The sequence below is a fragment of the Heteronotia binoei genome, chromosome 2, assembly GCF_032191835.1.
Source record: "Heteronotia binoei isolate CCM8104 ecotype False Entrance Well chromosome 2, APGP_CSIRO_Hbin_v1, whole genome shotgun sequence".
Classification (NCBI taxonomy): domain Eukaryota; kingdom Metazoa; phylum Chordata; class Lepidosauria; order Squamata; family Gekkonidae; genus Heteronotia; species Heteronotia binoei.
In genome coordinates, this window is record NC_083224.1 from 186,279,719 (window position 1) to 186,298,491 (window position 18,773).

General features: G+C 49.7%; 1 protein-coding gene across 1 annotated transcript in view; it reads right to left on the reverse strand.

The window, feature by feature from the left end:
* Window positions 1-260: 260 nt before the first annotated feature.
* The window catches only part of LOC132567410 (RNA-binding protein 25-like), a 32,396-nt gene continuing 13,883 nt past the window's right edge, over window positions 261-18,773 (reverse strand). The window contains exons 7-12 of the mRNA XM_060233085.1: window positions 17,397-17,478; window positions 15,300-15,436; window positions 13,403-13,631; window positions 8,885-9,078; window positions 4,214-5,128; window positions 261-659 (exon numbers count right to left, since the gene is read on the reverse strand). Of these exons, the coding sequence (XP_060089068.1) occupies window positions 261-659; window positions 4,214-5,128; window positions 8,885-9,078; window positions 13,403-13,631; window positions 15,300-15,436; window positions 17,397-17,478 (1,956 nt within the window). The remainder of the gene's footprint in view (window positions 660-4,213; window positions 5,129-8,884; window positions 9,079-13,402; window positions 13,632-15,299; window positions 15,437-17,396; window positions 17,479-18,773) is intronic.

Genomic DNA, 18,773 nt, shown 5'->3' on the forward strand with positions numbered 1-18,773 from the left:
GACATCACAGTAACTGGCCAATAGGATCTGATGGAAACTTCTTCCAGCCCTCAGCACAAGCAAAGCTGGACAACAGGTTGAGATTTCTGCACCCAATGGCTTCTTTTATTTCAGTTATCAGGATCCAAAGATGTCCTTTGCAGGCAAAGCCTTTGACAGCTGAATTCATAGTCGCCGACCGGCACAAGATTATCAGAAGTCTCCCTCTTGGTACCATAAACTTGCTCCTCCAGTCCATCCATGACTCCCACAGAGACCTATTAGAACTTGTCCTCACAACCTTTGGGATCATAGGCGGCTTGGATTTTCAGGATGTCCGTTTCTTCCTTCTCCTGGGCAGAAGGTGTTGCCGTCGCTAGGGGTTGATCTTGGCCCAACAAGCTTAAGGGGTGTTGGAAGGCAAACTCCATCACTTCGTCCATAGACTCCTGCGCTTGAACCATGATCTCCAAGCCCTTCGCCAAGATGCTGCCCGGGATGTCGGCGAAGGAGCGGGCCATGCTGAATCTCGCATGCAGCTCTGCCATGTGCTGGTAACTTTGGTTCAGCTTGCGCTTGAGGTTGAGCGGCAGGTCTTTCAGAGTGGCCAAGAGGTTCTTATAGGTGCTCAGGAGGTCGAGGGTCACGGTGCGGGACATTTCCAAGGTCTTAGATTCTACCTGGCAGAAGGAAAAAAAGCATCCATTTATTAGAAACATAGATTTGGAAGGGACCCTCCAGGGTCATCTAGTCCAACCCCTTGCACAATGCATGAAATTCACAAATACCTCCCCCAAAATAGGGTTGCCTGGTCCGACTCAGGAAATATCTGGGAACTTTGGGGGCGGAGCCAGGGGCAAGGGAGAGACAAGCACGATTGAACTCCAAGGGAGTTCTGGCCATCACATTTAAAGGGACCATGCTTTTAAATGCCTTCCCTACCTTGGAAATAATGGAGAATAGAGGCCCCTTCTTTTGAGGCTCATAGAATTGGACCCTCAGGTCCAACCTTTTTGAAACTTGGGGGTGTTCTTGAGGAGAGGCACCAGATACTGTGCCTTAAATCTAGCACCTCAACCTTATAAACAGTCCCTCCAGAGCCCCACAGGTCAATTCTCTATTATACACTATGGCAGAGCTTTTTTTGTAGCAGGAACTCCTTTGCTTATTAGGCCACCCACCCCTGATGTAGCCAATCCTCCAAGCGCTTACAGGGCTCTTAGTACAGGGCCTACTGTCAGCTCCAGGAGGATTGGCTACATCAGGGGGTGTAGCCTAATATGCAAAGGAGTTCTTGTTAAAAAAAAAGCCCTGCCCTATGGTATAATGCCCAGAGGACATTCACCCTCCCCTTTTCTGATAACCATGAGGTGGGGGAGGGCCTCCAAACCAGGGAATCCCATCCTCAATGGGATTGGTAACCCTATCCCAAAAAGTTGGAATGCATAACAAAAATTTCTGGTAGGGCTGCCAATCCCCAGGTGGGAGCAGGGGATCCACCAGTTTGGAGGCCCTCCCCCTGCTTCAGGGTCATCAGGAAGTGGGGTGGGGAGGGAAATGTCTGCTGGGTACTCCATTATTCCCTATGAAGACCAATTCCCATAGGGTATAATGCAGAATCGATCCATGGGTATCTTGGGCTCTGGGGGGGCTGTTTTTTTTTTCTTTTTAGATAGAGGCACCAAATCTGCAGCATAGCATCTGATGCTTCCTCAAAATACCTGCCAAGTTTCAAAAAGATTGGACCCTGGGGTCCGATTCTATGAGCCCCCAAAGAAGGTACTTCATCCTTCATTATTTCCAGTGGAGGGAAGGCATTTAAAAGGTGTGCAGTCCCTTGAGATGTGATGGCCATCCTTTGGAGTTCAGTTATGCTTGTCACAACCTTGCTCCTGGCTCCACCTCCGAGAGCCAGTTTGGTGTAGTGGTTAAGTATGCGGACTCTTATCTGGGAGAACCGGGTTTGATTCCCCACTCCTCCACTTGCACCTGCTGGAATGGCCTTGGGTCAGCCATAGCTCTGGCAGAGGTTGTCCTTGAAAGGGCAGCTGCTGGGAGAGCCCTCTCCAGCCCCACCCACCTCACAGGGTGTCTGTTGTGGGGGAGGAAGGTAAAGGAGATTGTGAGCCGCTCTGAGACTCTTCGGAGTGGAGGGCGGGATATAAATCCAATATCATCATCTTCTTCTTCTTCTTCTGCTTCCTGGCTCCACCCCCAAAAATCTCCAGATATTTCTTGAATTGTATTTGGCAACCCTAGTTTCTGCCCTACCCGGCAGGGCTAACATCAGCATTTGCTGAAACTGCGAGGGTCTGTGGCTTCTGTGGGACCCCCTGAGGCTGACTCCCTAGTCACAGATCTCCTCTGAGGCTGCAAAAGCATCCTTCCCAGGCTTGCTTGTGAGGGCTTTGTCATTTTTTGTGTTCCCTGCTGCGTAGCACTGCTGGAGGCCGTGCAGGTGGTGTGGGAAACATTGGGCTGTGGCAGCAGCACTCCTAACTGCACCCAGCACCATCAGGGAAAGGGTGTGCAGGCAGTGGGCGCAGCTATTCCTGCAGGTGATTGGAGAAAGACGCTCAAGTCGAGGCGTGTGGGTGGTCGTGTAGTGGGCCAGCCCTCTCGCACTTCGAGCCATATTGTCTGCTTTCTTTAAACTTTAAATAAATGGAGAATCATATTGTGGGCATTAGGAGACCTGAGGGGGCCTGTTTTTGTGGTAGAGGCACCAAATTTTCAGCATAGCCTCCGGTGCCTCTCCTCAAAACACCCCCCAAGTTTCAAAAAGATTGGAGCAGGGGTTCCAATTCTATGAGCCCCCAAAGAAGGTGCCCCTATCCTTCATTGTTTCCAAATGGAGGGAAGGCATTGAAAAGGTGTGTGGTCCCTTTAAATGTGATGGCCAGAATCCCGTTGGAGTTCAATCACGTTTGTCACCACCTTGCTCCAGGCTCCAAACCCAAAGTCTCCTGGCTCCACCCACAAAGTCCTTTCTTGAGTCGGACATGGCAACCCTATCACTTCCACGTGACATCATGATGCTGGAGATGTCACGTGGGGTCCTGGCCACTGGGGGCAGAGCCCACACTATCAAGCAATTCCCCACTCCCACCTTGGGGCCGCCGACCCTCGGAGGTTCCTTTTACTCAGCAGGATCCCTTGAAGAACCTCCTCAGCACACTGAGATTGAACACACAAAGCTGCCTGATATTGAGTCAGATTACTGGACTTTTAAGATCAGTACCGTCCAGGGCTTTTATTTTGTAGCAGGAACTCCTTTGCATAATAGACCACACCCCTCTTATGTAGCCAATCCTCCAAGAGCTTACAGGGCTCTTAGTACAGGGCCTACTGTAAGCTCCAGGAGGACTGGCTACATCAGGGGGGTGCGGCCAATGTAGGAGTTTCTGCTACAAAAAAAGCCCTGGTACTGTCTCTTCTAGCAGTGCTTCTCGGGTAGAGGAATTAGACATCACCTAACTATGGCCTGTGCTGCTGAAGAGTGAATTCAGGGCCTTCTGCAAAGCAGATGCTCTACCACAGAGCCCCACACACTTTTCATGAGTCCCTGCAGCTGAGTCAACACTCGTGATTGGAAGCCCCAAACAGTGATTCACAGAGACACAACAGGGGTCATCTTTAGAGAATCAATGATTCTGCTGCTGTTGGGAGTGACCAAATCTTTGAACTGCAACTGGCGTGGAGATCCCAGTCCACATTTCCCAACATAGGGGTACTTTCAGAGCAGGGGTGACTAAACTGCGGCTCAGGAGCCACACGTGGCTTGTTCACACACATTGTGTGGCTCTCGAAGCCCGCACAGCCCTGTCTACCTATTTGGAAAAGGCATTTCTCTCTTCAAATCACTTCTCCAAGCCAAGCCAACTGGCGGCTTGGAGGATGCATTCAAAGTTAAAGTTGTTTTCTTTCCACCTCTCCCTCCCACATCCCTTCCCTTCCCTCCCCTCCATTTATTTTCCTTCCTTCCATCCATCCTTGCGGCTCTCAAAAATCTGATATTTACTCTGTGTGGCTCTTACATTAAGCAAGTTTGGCCACCCAGAGTAACTCTTCATACAGAGCTGCGGCAGGCAGCCTCCTCACCCCAACCCTCCCCAGGACCTTGTGGGGGCCTTGAATTATTTAATGGATGTCTCTCACACTAGTGGGCCACAGCAACCAGTTTAGGGATTCCCCAGAGGACTTTAAGGATGCAAAACAGGGAAGGAAAAGGTACTTCGGGAGTACGGAAGCCGTGTTCTTCTCTACAGCCAGGTACGGTCATAATCATTAGAGCATCGTCGCTGAGGTAATCCTCGTCAGAAGACTCATCAGACTCCATTGGCCTTTTCTGTGCAGCAAGAGGAGATATGCCAGCCTCTGTTGCAATTTCATCCTTACGCACCTCGGCCTCCACAGCACTTTTGGCCACTGGGAGAGGTGCAGCAGCTTCAATCTGGCCACCACTTAAGGCCGAAACTTCCTCCTGTTCGTATGGCGGAAGCTCTCCAGCACTCTGTCTTTCCTCTTCTTTGTCTGGCGGAAGCTCTTCAACTCTCTGTTCTTCCTCTTTGTCTGGCGGAAGCTCTTCAACGCTCTCTCTTTCCTCTTCTTTGTCTGGTGGAAGCTCTTCAGCGCTCTGTTTTTCCTCTTCTTTGTCTGGCAGAAGGTCTTTGACACTCTCTCTTTCCTCCTCTTTGGCCGATGGAAGGTCTTTGACACTCTCTCTTTCCTCCTCTTTGGCTGATGGAAGGTCTTTGACACTCTCTCTTTCCTCCTCTTTGTCCGATGGAAGGTCTTTGACACTCTCTCTTTCCTCCTCTTTGTCCGATGGAAGGTCTTTGACACTCTCTCTTTCCTCCTCTTTGTCCGATGGAAGATCTTTGACACTCTCTCTTTCCTCTTCTTTGTCTGGCGGAAGCTCTTCGGCGCTCTGTTTTTCCTCTTCTTTCTCTGGCGGAAGCTCTTTGACGCTCTCTCTTTCCTCTTCTTTCTTTGGTGGAAGCTCTTCGGCGCTCTGTCTTTCTTCTTGTTTGCTTGGCTGGAGATCTCCGGTGCTCTCTCTTTCCTGACTCCAGCGGGCACATATCTCGTTCAGCATTACGTGGCTTCTCTTGACTTCTGGCTCTGCATCTTGCTGTGCGTGCTCAATCTGATATTGGCCACATTTGGGGGGGGCGGGGAGGGGACAACAGAAGAAAACAAGAGATCAAGATGTGGCGTCACAAATGTGGCACCGAGGTCACCTGTTTGCGTTCACGTTTCCTGAATTGCTTTCGCATTATTGTGAGCTGGCATGGTGTTGAAGACTGAAGGACTCTAATCTGAAGGTCTTAATTGGATCCTCCACCACAAAGAGCCTGCTGGGTGACCTTGGGCCAATCCCCGTTCTCTCAGAGCTCTCTCAGCCCCACCTGCTTCAAAAGGGGCCTGTTGCGAGCCAGTTTAGTGTAGTGGTTGAGTGTGCGGACTCTTATTTGGAAGAACCAGGTTTGATTCCCCACTCCTTCACTTGCAGCTCCTGGAATGGCCTTGGGTCAGCCAGAGCTCTCACAAGCAGGGGTGGAATTCTAGCAGGAGCTCCTTTGCATATTAGGCCACACCCCCTGATGTAGCCAATCCTCCTGGAGCTTATGGTAGGCCCTGTAAGAAGAGCCCTGGAAGCTCTTGGAGAATTGGCTACATCAGGGGTGTGTGGCCTAATACGCAAAGGAGCTCCTGCTAGAATTCTACCTCCGCTCGCAAGAGTTATCCTTGAAACGGCAGCTTCTGTGAGAGCTCTCTCAGCCCCATCCACCTCACGGGGTGTCTGTTGTGGGGGAAGATAAAGGAGATTGTAAGCCATTCTGGGACTCTGATTCAGAGAGAAGGGCAGGGTAAAAATAATCTCAAGTCCGTGACCAGAGTCTGTTTTAGCAACGCCCACATGTGCATCAGTAACAAAGCGAAACACACATTGGCAGGAAGGAGATTAAAGCTGTGGCAGGTGTGCACATAGAAAGAACACTATATCCTCTTTGGAAGTTAGATTGGATCAGAAGGGGCCAATCTCCAGACTGGGATGAATGGGTAGGAAGTATGCAATGTGTCTCTGTGAGCAGGGTGCCCTAAGATACCTGGTACCCCCCACCAAGGTCCCTGTGATGTACCAACCACAGTTACTTCTTCTTTTTCCCCACCCCCATTCATAAGTGGCCTTCATGGGACACGTGGCACAGGGTTACAAGCCTCCTGGTGGGGCTCTTTCTCCTTACTTGTTTTCATGGAGGGGACTTAAGAACATAAGAAGAAGCTTGCTGGGTCAGACCAGTGGTCCATCTAGCCCAGCATCCTGTCTCACACAGTGGGCAACCAGTTCTTCTGGAGGGCCAAGAACAGGGAAGAGAGGCCGAGGCCTTCATAAGGACATCAGAAGAGTCCTGCAGCATCAGACCAGTGGTCCCTCTAGCCCAGCATCCTGTCTCACACAGTGGCCAAGCAGTTCCTCTGGAGGACCAACATCAGGGCATAGAGGCCGAGGCCTTCATTAGAACATAAGAAAAGCCCTGTTGGGATCAGACCAGTGGTCCATCTAAGTGCAGCCAGGGGGGGTGGGCAAAGTGGAAGGGCTTCTAGCCCCACTTATGAACCTCCTGATGGCACTTGGGTTTTGTTTTTGGCCATTGTGTGACACAGAGTGTTGGACTGGATGGGACGTTGGCCTAGGCTTCCCAATCCCCAGGTCCCAGCAGGGGATCCCCTGGTTTTACAGGCTTCCCCCCTCCCCCAGCCAGCTGGCCAGCGGGGGAAGCTCCACCCCCACAGCCATTATGCACCTCCAGGAACGATTCCCATAGGGAATGATGGGGAATTGATCCGCGGGTGTCAGGGGCTCTGGGGGGGCTGTTTTTTGAGGTAGAGGTGCCAAATTTTCTGTATAGCATCTAGTGCCTCTCCTCAAAATACCTCCCATGTTTCAAAAGGATTGGACCAGGGGGTCCAATTCTATGAGCCCCAAAAGAAGGTGCCCCTATCCTTCATTATTTTCTATGGAAGGAAGGCATTCTAAAAGGTGTGCTGTCCCTTTAAATGTGATGGCCAGAACTCCCTTGGAGTTCAATAATGCTTGTCACAACCTTGCTCCTGGCTCCGCCCCCAAAGTCTCCTGGCTCTACCCCCAAAGTCCCCAGATATTTCTTGAATTGGACTTGGCAACCCTACGTTGGCCTGATCCAACATGGCTTCTCTTATGTTCTTAGCATCCTGTCTCACACGGGGGCCAGCTTCCAGAGGGCCTTCTCCTGCTTCCCAACACTGTTATTCAGAGGATTAGTGCCCCTGAACATGGAGGTTCCCTTTAGGCACAACGGCTAGTAGCCACTGACAGACTTCTCCATGTATCTGTCTAATCCCCTTTTGAAGCAGTCTATGCCCGTGGCCATCACTGCATCCTCTGGCAACAAATTCCAGCTGGTTGTCCACTTGGCAATGAAGACCAGTGTTCCCTCTAAGAGCCAAGTTATTGCGAGTCAGCGCACAGTTTTTTAGCCTCCAACTCACACATTTTTGTCCCTGCTCGGGAAAAATGGCCCCTGAGCAAACGAATTTATGCAGCAGCCAAATTGCTCACTCACAACTTTAATGCCAGTAGCTCACAAAGTAGAATTTTTGCTCACAAGCAGGGCTTTTTTTTTTGTAGCAGGACCTCCTTTGCATAGTAGGCCTCACCCCCCTGATGTAGCCAGTCCTCCAAGAGCTTACAGGGCTCTTAGCACAGGGCCTACTGTCAGCTCCAGGAGGATTGGCTACATCAGGGGAGTGTGGCCTAATATGCAAAGGAGGTCCTGCTAGAATTCCTTACAGGGCTCTTTGTACAGTGCCTACTGTAAGCTCCAGGAGAACTGACTACATCAGGGGGGTGTGGCCTAATAGGCAAAGGAGCTCTTGCTAGAATTCCTTACAGGGCTCTTTGTACAGGGCCTACTGGAAGCTCCAGGAGAATTGACTACATCAGGGGGGTGTGGCCTAATAGGCAAAGGAGCTCCTGCTAGAATTCCTTACAGGGCTCTTTGTACAGGGCCTACTGGAAGCTCCAGGAGGATTGGCTACATCAGGGGGGTGTGGCCTAATATGCAAAGGAGGTCCTGCTAGAATTCCTTACAGGGCTCTTTGTACAGGGCCTACTGGAAGCTCCAGGAGGATTGGCTACATCAGGGGAGTGTGGCCTAATATGCAAAGGAGGTCCTGCTAGAATTCCGTACAGGGCCTACTGTCAGCTCCAGGAGAATTGACTACATCAGGGGGGTGTGGCCTAATAGGCAAAGGAGCTCTTGCTAGAATTCCTTACAGGGCTCTTTGTACAGGGCCTGCTGGAAGCTCCAGGAGAATTGACTACATCAGGGGTGTGTGGCCTAATAGGCAAAGGAGCTCCTGCTAGAATTCCTTACAGGGCTCTTTGGACAGGGCCTACTGGAAGCTCCAGGAGAATTGACTACATCAGGGGTGTGTGGCCTAATTTGCAAAGGAGGTCCTGCTAGAATTCCTTACAGGGCTCTTTGTACAGGGCCTACTGGAAGCTCCAGGAGAATTGGCTACATCGGGGGAGTGTGGCCTAATATGCAAAGGAGCGCCTCTACATAAAAGGCCCTGCTCAGAAGAGTCCACAGCTTGGAGGTAACACTGCTCCAGGCTACAGAGCTCAGTTCCCCAGGAGGAAATGGCAGCTTCAGAAGGCAGATTCTGTGGCATCGCGCCCCGGCTGGCCTCCTGGGCTCCAATCTGCTTTCCCCAGGCAACCCCCAAATCCTCAGGAATTTCCCAAGCTGGAGATGCCCAGCCCTGTCAATACATCTCTGAGATGCAGTGCGTGTACGCACACACCCCTCCAAGGATCCCTGTGACACGCAGATCTGCTCCAGGCCGGACCTACCAGGTCAATAGTCAGATGGAGATGGGAGAGGTTACTCTGAGTACTGCGTCTGGCCAGCCGGAGCTTGCCCAAGGCCATCATGTAAGCCTGTTGACGGAGGCGGGAAGACAAAGCCGTGATCCTTTCGAGGCAGTCCTTCTTCTGGCGGTCGTCTGGGGAAGTGTCCATATCTTCGACTGCTTGCTTCAAATTGCCTGCATGAGGAGGTGAAGCAGGGCTTTTATTGTAGCAGGAACTCCTTTGCCTATTAGGCCACACCTCCCCGATGTAGCCAATCCTCCGAGAGCTTACAGGGCTCTTCTTACAGGGCCTATTGTAAGCTCCAAGAGGGTTGGCTACATCATGGGGTTGTGGCCTAATATGCAGAGAAGTTCCTGCTACAAAAAAAAAAAATCCCTGGGGATGAGAGGAGTGCCCAGACTGAGCCATTGAGGCAGGGAAGGACTGAGGAGACCTAAGTTGAAATCTTCATTCTACTGTTAAATTTGCCAGGTGACTTTGGGGCCAGGTTGTCTCTCTCAGCCTATGTTTAACTCACAAGGTGATTGTCTGTGAGCAGGGTTTTTTTTTTTAGCTAAAACACAGTTCTGGCTGGCTTGGCATCAGACGGTGCGGCTTAGTATGTTAATGAATTCCTGCTGGGCTTTTTCTACACGAAACCCTACAGTTAAACAACGGTGACATCAAGGGGGTGTGGTCTAAAATGCAAATGAGTTTCTGCTGGGCTTTTTCTCCCCAAAGAGCCCTGTTTGTGAGACTAAAACAGAGGAGAGGGAAATCACAAACAGCCCTGTCCACAGCTCTTTGGAAGAACGGCAAAAGACGTAAATGCAATCGGTAGGTAGGCACAGCGATTGATAGACATGGGTTTAGGGTTGCCAATCCCCAGGTGGGGACAGGGGATCCCCCGGTTTGGAGGCCCTCCCCCCGCTTCAGGGTCGTCAGAAAGCGGGGGGAGGGGAGGGAAATGTCTGCTGGGAACTCTGTTATTCCCTATGGAGATTTATTCCCATAGAAAATCATGGAGAATTGCTCTGCGGGTATCTGGGGCAATGGGGAGGCTGTTTTTTGGGGTAGAGGCACCAAATTTTTAGTATAGCATCTACTGCCTCTCCCCAAAATGCCCCCCAAGTTTCAAAAAGGTTGGACCAGGGGGTCCAATTCTATGAGCCCCAAAAGAAGGTGCCCCTATCCTTCATTATTTCTTTTGGAAGGAAGGCATTGAAAAGGTGTGCCGTCCCTTTCAATGTGATGGCCAGAACTCCCTTTGGAGTTCAATTATCCTTGTCACAGCCTCGATCTCGGCTCCACCCCTAATGTCCCCTGGCTCCACCCCCAAAGTCTCCTGGCTCCACCCCCAAAGTCCCCAGATATTTATTGAATTGGACTTGGCAACCCTACATGGGTTCAAGCACGGCTTTTTTTTCCTGGGGAAAGAGGTGCCAGACCTCTCAAGAGGGAAATGAAGAAGAAACGCATAAACTTTTAAACATTTTTTGAGAATTTCGTTTCCACAAAGCAGGGGCGGTGCTGGGGGTTTTGCTGCCCCAGGCCACTGACCCACCTGCACCATCCCCGTCCCTGGCCCCCTGGGGGGTCTTTAAATGAGGGGGAGGTGCCGCTACTTCTGCCGCCTCCCCACTAGGCGGAGAAGTGGCAGAAGCAGCTAATCTCTCCCCCCTCCCATTTAAAGACCCCCGCCGATCAGCTGATCGGTGAGGGTATCGAAATGGCGGGTAGGTGCGGCATTGCCTCTTTTGTCTGCCCAGTCCCGGGCAGGTGAAAGAGGTAGTGCAGTGCCTCTGCCTCGCTCCGAGGCTGCATTTCCTCGCAGGGGAGGCAGGCTTGGAGCCAGGCCGCACCACCTCTTTTGTCTGCCTAAGCCTTGGCTGGGCAGAAGGGGCAGCAAGCCACTGGGTGGCATCGGAGGGGGCACCTAGCGGGGCACTGTAGACCAGGCAGCTGCCTACATGGCCTACTCCCACGTGCCAGCCATGACAAAGAGGTTCCAGAACTCCATTCTGCCAAGTTCCCCTAGGAAAAAAGCCCTGGGTTCTGGGAACCAGTATGGTGTAGGGTTAAGAGTGGCAGACTTAATCCGGAGAACAGGATTGGATTCCCTGCTCCTCTACCTGAAGTCTGCTGGGTAGTGAGTTGCAGTCCTCTCAGAGCTCTCTTAGCCTCACCTACCTCACAAAGAGACTGTTGCGGGGACAAGGAAGGGAAAGGTGATTGTAAGCAGCTTTCAGATTCCTTTGGGTAGAGAAAAGCAGGGCATAAAGACCTACTCTTCAATGTTGGGAAGAAAGCAATGGACCTTGCTCCCGACATAGCAAGTTTTTGACAATTTACAGATTGAAACTTTAAAAGGGAGAGGGCTGTAGAAACCATAACTCATTTCACAGGGACTATAAAGTAATCGACGGAAAGATTTTTGAAAAAGGCCCCACCCTATTGTTCATATGTGATCTGTGTCTTTTCAAAAAAAGGACACTGATGTTAGCTATCTCCACAGACTTTGCGCCTGTCAATAACAACTGACATATGAAATATCAATAATTATAACTCCTTTTTTATAGTTGCTCCTATGTTTTTTCCATCCCATTCTGTTGAATAATCCGCATTGTTTCTTTCCGAAATTAAATAACAAAAATGAACTTTCCTGAAATTTGTTTGTTTTACGCTGACGGTCAATATTTTCTCACAGTAGAGGATCAGAAATCTTGACCTAAGGGTTTCCAGAACAGGGCATAGGCAACTTGGTTTACATGCTACTTAGGTAACTAGCAAGCAAAGGGAACTGCTGACATGGTCCCAGCTGCTCCACAGCGCCACCACAATTGGTGGCCAGAGGTGGTATTGTGGCTTTTATGTATTCTATTTTACAACAGAAAAATAAGAGGAACTAGTAGAGATTCCCTGTCCCCACCCCATACAGATTAGAGTTGCCAGGTCCAATTCAAGAAGTATCTGGGGACTTTGGGGGTGGAGCCAGGAGCCAGGTTTTGACAAACATAATTGAACTCCAAAGGGAGTTCAGGCCACCACATAGAAAGGGACCGCACACCTTTTAAATGCCTCCCCTCCATTGGAAATAATGAACGATAGGGGCACCTTCTTTTGGGGCTCATAGAATTGGACTCCCTATCTTTTTGAAATTTGGAGGGTGCTTTGAGGAGAAACACCAGATGTTATGTTGCAAATCTGGTGCATCTACCTCAGAAAACAGCTCCCTCCTGAGCCCCAGATACCCAGGGATCAATTCTCCATTATACCCTATGGGAATCAGTCTCCGTAGGGAATAATGTCCAGCAGACATTCCTCCCCCTGCTTTCTGATTACTCTGAAGCGGGGGGAGGGCCTCCAAACTGGAGGATCCCCTGCCCCTACCTGGGGATTGGCAACCCTAATACAGATTTTGGTTTGGCTGTTCATTCTACGTAAATAACCTCCCAGGCACTGGACCAAGTTGCTGATAGATTGATGCTTGTGTTGTTGTTGTTATATTTCTGAATCGCCCAAATCCTTGCTACTGCTACTGATAAAAACATAGACAAACCATAAAATAGAATACATAAACAGCACTAATACAGAGATCTAAAATAATCCAAATGGCACAACTACTCATTACTTTCCATTCTGGGCTGCCCGGCCACCTTGTGGGAAGGGAAGAAGAGGAACAGAACAACTCTGGAGAATGAACAAAAGGTGCCAGCAGGGTTGGGGGGTTTTTTTGTGTAACAGGAACTCCTTTGCCTACAAGATGAGGCAAGCAATGATATGTAAAAATTACAAGTGCTGTCAGTTCTCATGCAAATTACTGTTGGCGAGGAGTCTTTTAAAACGCATGAAAACTTCTACAATACAAGTTTGAAACGCCTGTAGAAAAAAATGTAGCAGCAGCGCCAGAACCCATCTCACCGAAACAAATGTAGATGCTTCAGGCAGCAACGATGCAAAACTGTTGTGAGAACGTTAGGTAGTGTAAAAGGTGAGTTTCCAATGCAGTGATAGAGAGTCACAAACTGTCAGTGTAAAAACAACCAAAGTCACTCGGAAGTGACGTCATCGCACTGGTGACGTCACACGCTGGCTACTCTAGGAGTGTCTGGGAAAACTCTATGGTTTTCCCAGATGCTCTAGCAATTTGGTACATAGAGTTTTCCCTCCCAAATTGCTAGAGTGTCCGGCGTACAACATTGCCAGTGTGATGACATCACTTCCGAGTGACGTCATTGCGCCGCGTACACAAAGCACACGTTCAAAGTCCCCCGCTGGAGACTGAGGGGACTTGGCAACCCTAGTGCCAGCCAAGTTGGGAGCCGCTGCTGTTCTCAGCCATAAGCCTGGCGGAACAACTCTGCCTTACAGGCCCTGTGGAACTGCATAAGTTCCAGTAGGGCCCTGTTGGTATTTGGCAGACAGTTCCATCAGTTCTGGGCCAGGACTGAAAAGGTGCTTTGAATCCTTACTGATCCTCTCACCTTCTGCCTGGCTCCTCCTTCCCATTTTACTTACTTATCTCCTCCTCAGTCAGGGGCATGAAATGATCCATGGCTTCCTCTGTTTTGTCCAGAAGTCTGTCCACTGTGCGCACAAAGAGCTGGCAGACCTGACAGTTCAAGAGGCTGTGCAATTTGTCCGGGGTATCGTTCTCCGAGGCAGCGTGGCTGGCCTCTTCCTCCCCAAGGTTAGGTGCTTCCAACTCGGGCTCAATCAAGACAGGTGGTGTCGTTCCTCCCAGACCCTAGAGAAAGCACCAGTTGATGAAAGCACTGCTCTGACTTGGACAGCCCAGGCTAACTCAATCCCATTAGCTCTCGGAAGCTAAGCACGGTCAGCCCAGGGCTAGCCTTACCACCAGGCAAACTAGGTGATTGCTTAGGGCGCTGGCCTTCTGGGGGTTCCACATTGGGTGCCCCCCATGTGATGTGGGGTGGTGGTGCTAGCCTTGCCTAGGGTGCAAGACAGTCTAGGGCCTGCCCTGGGCCAGCCCTGATTAGTACTTGGATGGGAGATCACCAGGGATGGCCAGTGTTGCTAAGCAGAGGCAGGCAATGGCAAGCCCTCTCTGAATGTCTCTTGCCTCAAAAACCCTGCCATAAACTGGCTGCTGCAACTCAGCAGCACCTTCCCCCCACTGATGGAAGCAGATAATGGTCTGAAGAAAACACACTGGCACAAAACTCCCGCATATTACGTTTTGCAGTCGCCGCCTCTGTGAATAGCTAGAAGTCCAGGGGCTGGCTATCAGTGATGAGGCCTTTTTTTGTGGTGGCACGAGGTTGGCCGCAGAAGTTGCCAAGCCATGCTTCTGTTAGCTTGACCCTCAGAAGGGTTGGCTTGACGGCTTCTCAGTGGCCACTCAAGCTCTTGAATGGTTCTCTTTACACGTCTGCAGGAGCTTGGAGGAAGTAACATTTTCCAGGTGAAGGAAGGAGGGAAGGCCTTTTGCGTGCACCAAGAAAGAGCAAATTGATCAGGGCGTGCTCATCATTTAAAATCCTTTGGTGCCTAAAAAGACGTTGATGAAGATGGAAGGGAGGAAGGAAGGAAGGAAGGAAGGAAGGAAGGAAGGAAGGAAGGAAGGAAGGAAGGAAGGAAGGAAGGAAGGAAGGAAGGAAGGAAGGAAGGAAGGAAGGAAGGAAGGAAGGAAGGACCTTTCAAGTCCTCTTGATTTCCAAAGGAGAGATTAACATTCATAGTTTACCATAGCGAGGGAAATAAGTGCAGGATGACTGCATGAAAAGCAGAATAAATTTTAATGCAGTGTTGTGTAGTGATTAATAGTAGTAGACTCTACATTGGAAAGCCAGGTTTGATCCTTCACATGAAGCTAGCTAGGAGACCTTGGGTCAGTCCCAGTTCTTTCAGAGCTCTCTCAGCCCCACCTACCTCACATAGTGTCCATTGTGAGGAGAGGAAGGGAAGGAGCAGGGCTTTTTTTGAGCAGGAACGCAGTTCTGGCTGGCTTGGCATCAGGGGTGTGTGGCCTAATATGCAAATGAGATCCTGCTGGGCTTTTTCTACAAAAAGCCATGTGTGAAACAATGGTGACATCAGGGATATGGCCTAATATACAAATGAGTCCCTGCTGGGCTTTTTTTTGGTAAAAAAAACCCCTGGGAAGGAGATTGTAAGCTGCCCTGAGACTCCCTTGGGTAGTGAAAACTGAGGTATAAAAACCCTCTCCTCCTCCCTCTCCCCTTCCCCTCCCCTCCCCTCCTCCTTCTCCTTCATTAAATACCTCAGATTTTTTGAATCAGACAGCTAATTTAAAAACTAGCAAACACCTGCATAGAAAACTAGATGTATGGAAGAAGTACTCAGGAAGAGATGAAGTGGGAACTCTTGAGGATTACAAAACTGCAGAAGAATTCACAAGGGACCAGTTTATGCATTTCGAACCAAATACCTTTTCAGCAGCATCCTCCGATTCCTTCACACTCTTGAATGAGTCATCAGAGGACAGTGTCGCCAGGGATGGGGCTGGGACCACCAACACTGGAGGGATGATGCATTTTTTACTTGTATCCTCTTTGCTCTCTGCAGCTACAGGAATGGAAGAGAAGCCCATGTTTGAGATCCAGACATCTTGTAGTATAAAATATGAGAATAGCCCTGTCAGTTTGGACCCCACCCCTCACGCCATTTGCCCTCAGGTGTAGTCTCTCTGTACACGGAGGATCTTGTTATGACCAAGACTAGCTTCTCCTCCTCAGTAAAGGTCCATCTTAATCTAGCTGCTTCCCCACAGTGGCTAATCAGAAGCTTCTAGGCAGGGCTTTTTTTTTGTAGCAGGAACTCCTTGCATATTAGGCCACACCCCCTGATGTAGCCAATCCTCCAGGAGCTTTCAGGGCTCTTAGTACAGGGCCTCCTGGAAGCTCCAAGAGGATTGACTACATCATTGGGTGTGGCCTAATATGCAAAGGAGTTCTTGCTACAAAAACGCCCTGCTCCTAGGAAGCCCAAAAGTAGGGCAGGAAGACATTCGCTGAGCAGCTCTCCCTTCTTCGTAATTGGGGTTCATGAAAAATGCTGCCTCAGCATACCCATTTAGGGTTGCCAAGTCCCCTCTGCTCCCTGGTGGAGGACTTTCGTGTGCGCACAAAGCGCGCGCGAAATGCAGTGATGTCACCCGGAAGTGATGTCATCACACCGTGCCTCTGCTCACGGCCTCTCTAGGCATTTCCAGGAAAACTCTATGGTTTTCCCTGGACGCTGTAGCCATTTGGGAGGGGGAAACTCTACGGTACCTATTGTACCGTAGAGTTTCCCCTCCCAAATGGCTAGAGTTTTCCCAGAAATGCCTAGAGTGGTCGCCGCGCACCGTTGCCAGCGCGACGTCACTTCCAGGTGACATCATCGCACCAGCGATGTTGGGGGAGGTCCCCCTCATCAGCCCGATGTGGGCTGGAAGATTGGGAACCTGCTGGGCAGGGGAAGCCTCGCCTGGACTAGGGGCTTGGTAGCCCTACACCCATTGTGGGCTGGCTAACTGTGATCCATGGAGTTGCCCTCCCTGGCTTGTTCCAGTCCTCATTTGAGCCATCTAAGCTCATGGTCATCAATACATCTCATGGCAGTGAGTTCCCCAAGTGAAGCAATAAAATAAATTTGCTGGCTAGCAGTCCTGCCTAGGTCTTCTGCATCCATATTGTACTTCTTCGGCTCTCAAGATAATGCTGATATTTAAAATGCGCCAGTTTTTCAAATATTTGAGCCACCAGGGTTCAACTGTCAGGCCAAGACTTGGGGAGGTTTGAGAAATATCCAACCTGCCGTGAAGGTGACTTGGCAAACTTGGGCTAGCCACTCTCTCTGTCAACCTAACCTACCTCACGGGGTTGTTGTGCCAATAAAACGGGGGAAAGGAGAGGCATGTACACTACCCTGAGGGCTTTGGAGGAAGGATGGGATAAAAATGTGGACAACCAATAGTAGCTTTGGATAGCTAGTCCCATTCAGTGTTCAGGAGAACCCTACAAATCTGTCCCTAAGCTATTCTGTCACTATTCTGTTATTAAGCTATGCTATCTAAGCCAGGGGTGTCAAACATGTGGCCCAGGGGCCAGATCAGGTCCCCAGAGGGGTCCTATGAGGCCTGTGAGCAAATCAGAAGTAGGTTTGCAACTTACAGGTGCACACCTGAACAGCATACTCAGGATTGCTGCAGCACAGACATGGTCTCAGGTTTTTGATGCAATAATCCAGATCAAGAGGTGTCAGTTATCAGACTGTTAAATAAACAAAACATTGCAAGCGTGCTAGCATTTTAAGTTTTAAAAAAATCTTTAATTGTGTGTGTCTGTGTCCGCTACCTAGCATTACGGTTCATGACACACATGGCCCGGCCTGACAAGGTCTCATTCATGTCAGATCCGACCCTCATAATTAACGTTTGACACCCCTGATCTAAGCTATCTTTCATGGAGCTCTGCTACACAGGGAGGGGAAGGTCAGAAATTGTACGTAATAAATAATTCCCGTTCCATTGCCTCATACTCACCAGATAGCTCTTGCTCTTTCTCTCCTGAAGGAACGGAAGGACCACTGTGCACAGAGAGGCTGTCATGCTGCTTTAAGCTAACCTAACAGACAGAATCAGTTGTGGAATTTGCTGCCACAAAATACGGCATTTCATGCGCCTACATGGCCGCATTCCAACCAATGTCAACCTGCTACATCCAACACTGTTCAGAACTATGGAACACGGGTCACTCGGCAGGTGCTTGCACCTTTACCTTTTTACCTCAGATAACCCACCGAGTCAGAGGTTTGGCATACTCAAGAGATTCCTCTCCCCCCACCCAAAAAAAAAATAAAAATCCCACCAGTTTGTAAATTAGATCAAGAAGACTTCCTAGGCCCCATGACTGCCTGATAAGAACATAAGAGAAGCCATGTTAGATCAGGCCAATGGCCCATCCAGTCCAACATTCTGTGTCACACAGCGGCCAAATATATATATATATACACACACACACACACACACACACACACTGTGGCTAATAGCCACTGATGGACCTCTGCTCCATATTTTATCTAAACCCCTCTTGAAGGTGGCCATGCTTGTGGCCGCCACCACCTCCTGTGGCAGTGAATTCCACATGTTAATCACCCTTTGGGTGAAGAAGTACTTCCTTTTATCCGTTTTAACCTGTCTGCTCAGCAATTTCATCGAATGCTCATGAGTTCTTGTATTGTGAGAAAGGGAGAAAAGTACTTCTTTCTCTACTTTCTCCATCCCATGCATTATCTTGTAAACCTCTATCATGTCACCCCGCAGTCGACGTTTCTCCAAGCTCAAGAGCCCTAAGCGTTTCAACCTTTCTTCATAGGGAAAGTGTTCCAGCCCTTTAATCATTCTAGTTGCCCTTTTCTGGACTTTCTCCAATGCTATAATATCCTTTTTGAGGTGCGGCAACCAGAACTGCACACAGTACACCAAATGAGACCGCACCATCGATTTATACAGGGGCATTATGATACTGGCTGATGAGGCTTGAAGATGCTCATTGCCTTCATTACTGAGTTTCCAAGCTTGTGGGGTGTAATCACTTGAAGAACAAAGTAAAAGGGAATCGATCAGCTGTCAGATCTCCTGCATTTTTAAAGAAAACGCCAATAGCGTCCACGAAGGGGATGGATTGTGGCCCTGATGCCAGGAGACTATCAGAACAGCAGCAACAAACCTCTTGCCTTTGCCTTAGATGAAATATTGAGGCTGTCAGTTTTACTCTGTGGTTCAAGCACAGTGCTACGCTAAAAAATCTGTGAGGATTTGTTGTCAGGACAATAGGATGCTCTGTGAAAAAGCTCACCGTCTTGGTTTTCTCACTCGCAACCCTCCTGCTTGAGAGGAGTAGCTGTATTAGCCTGTCTG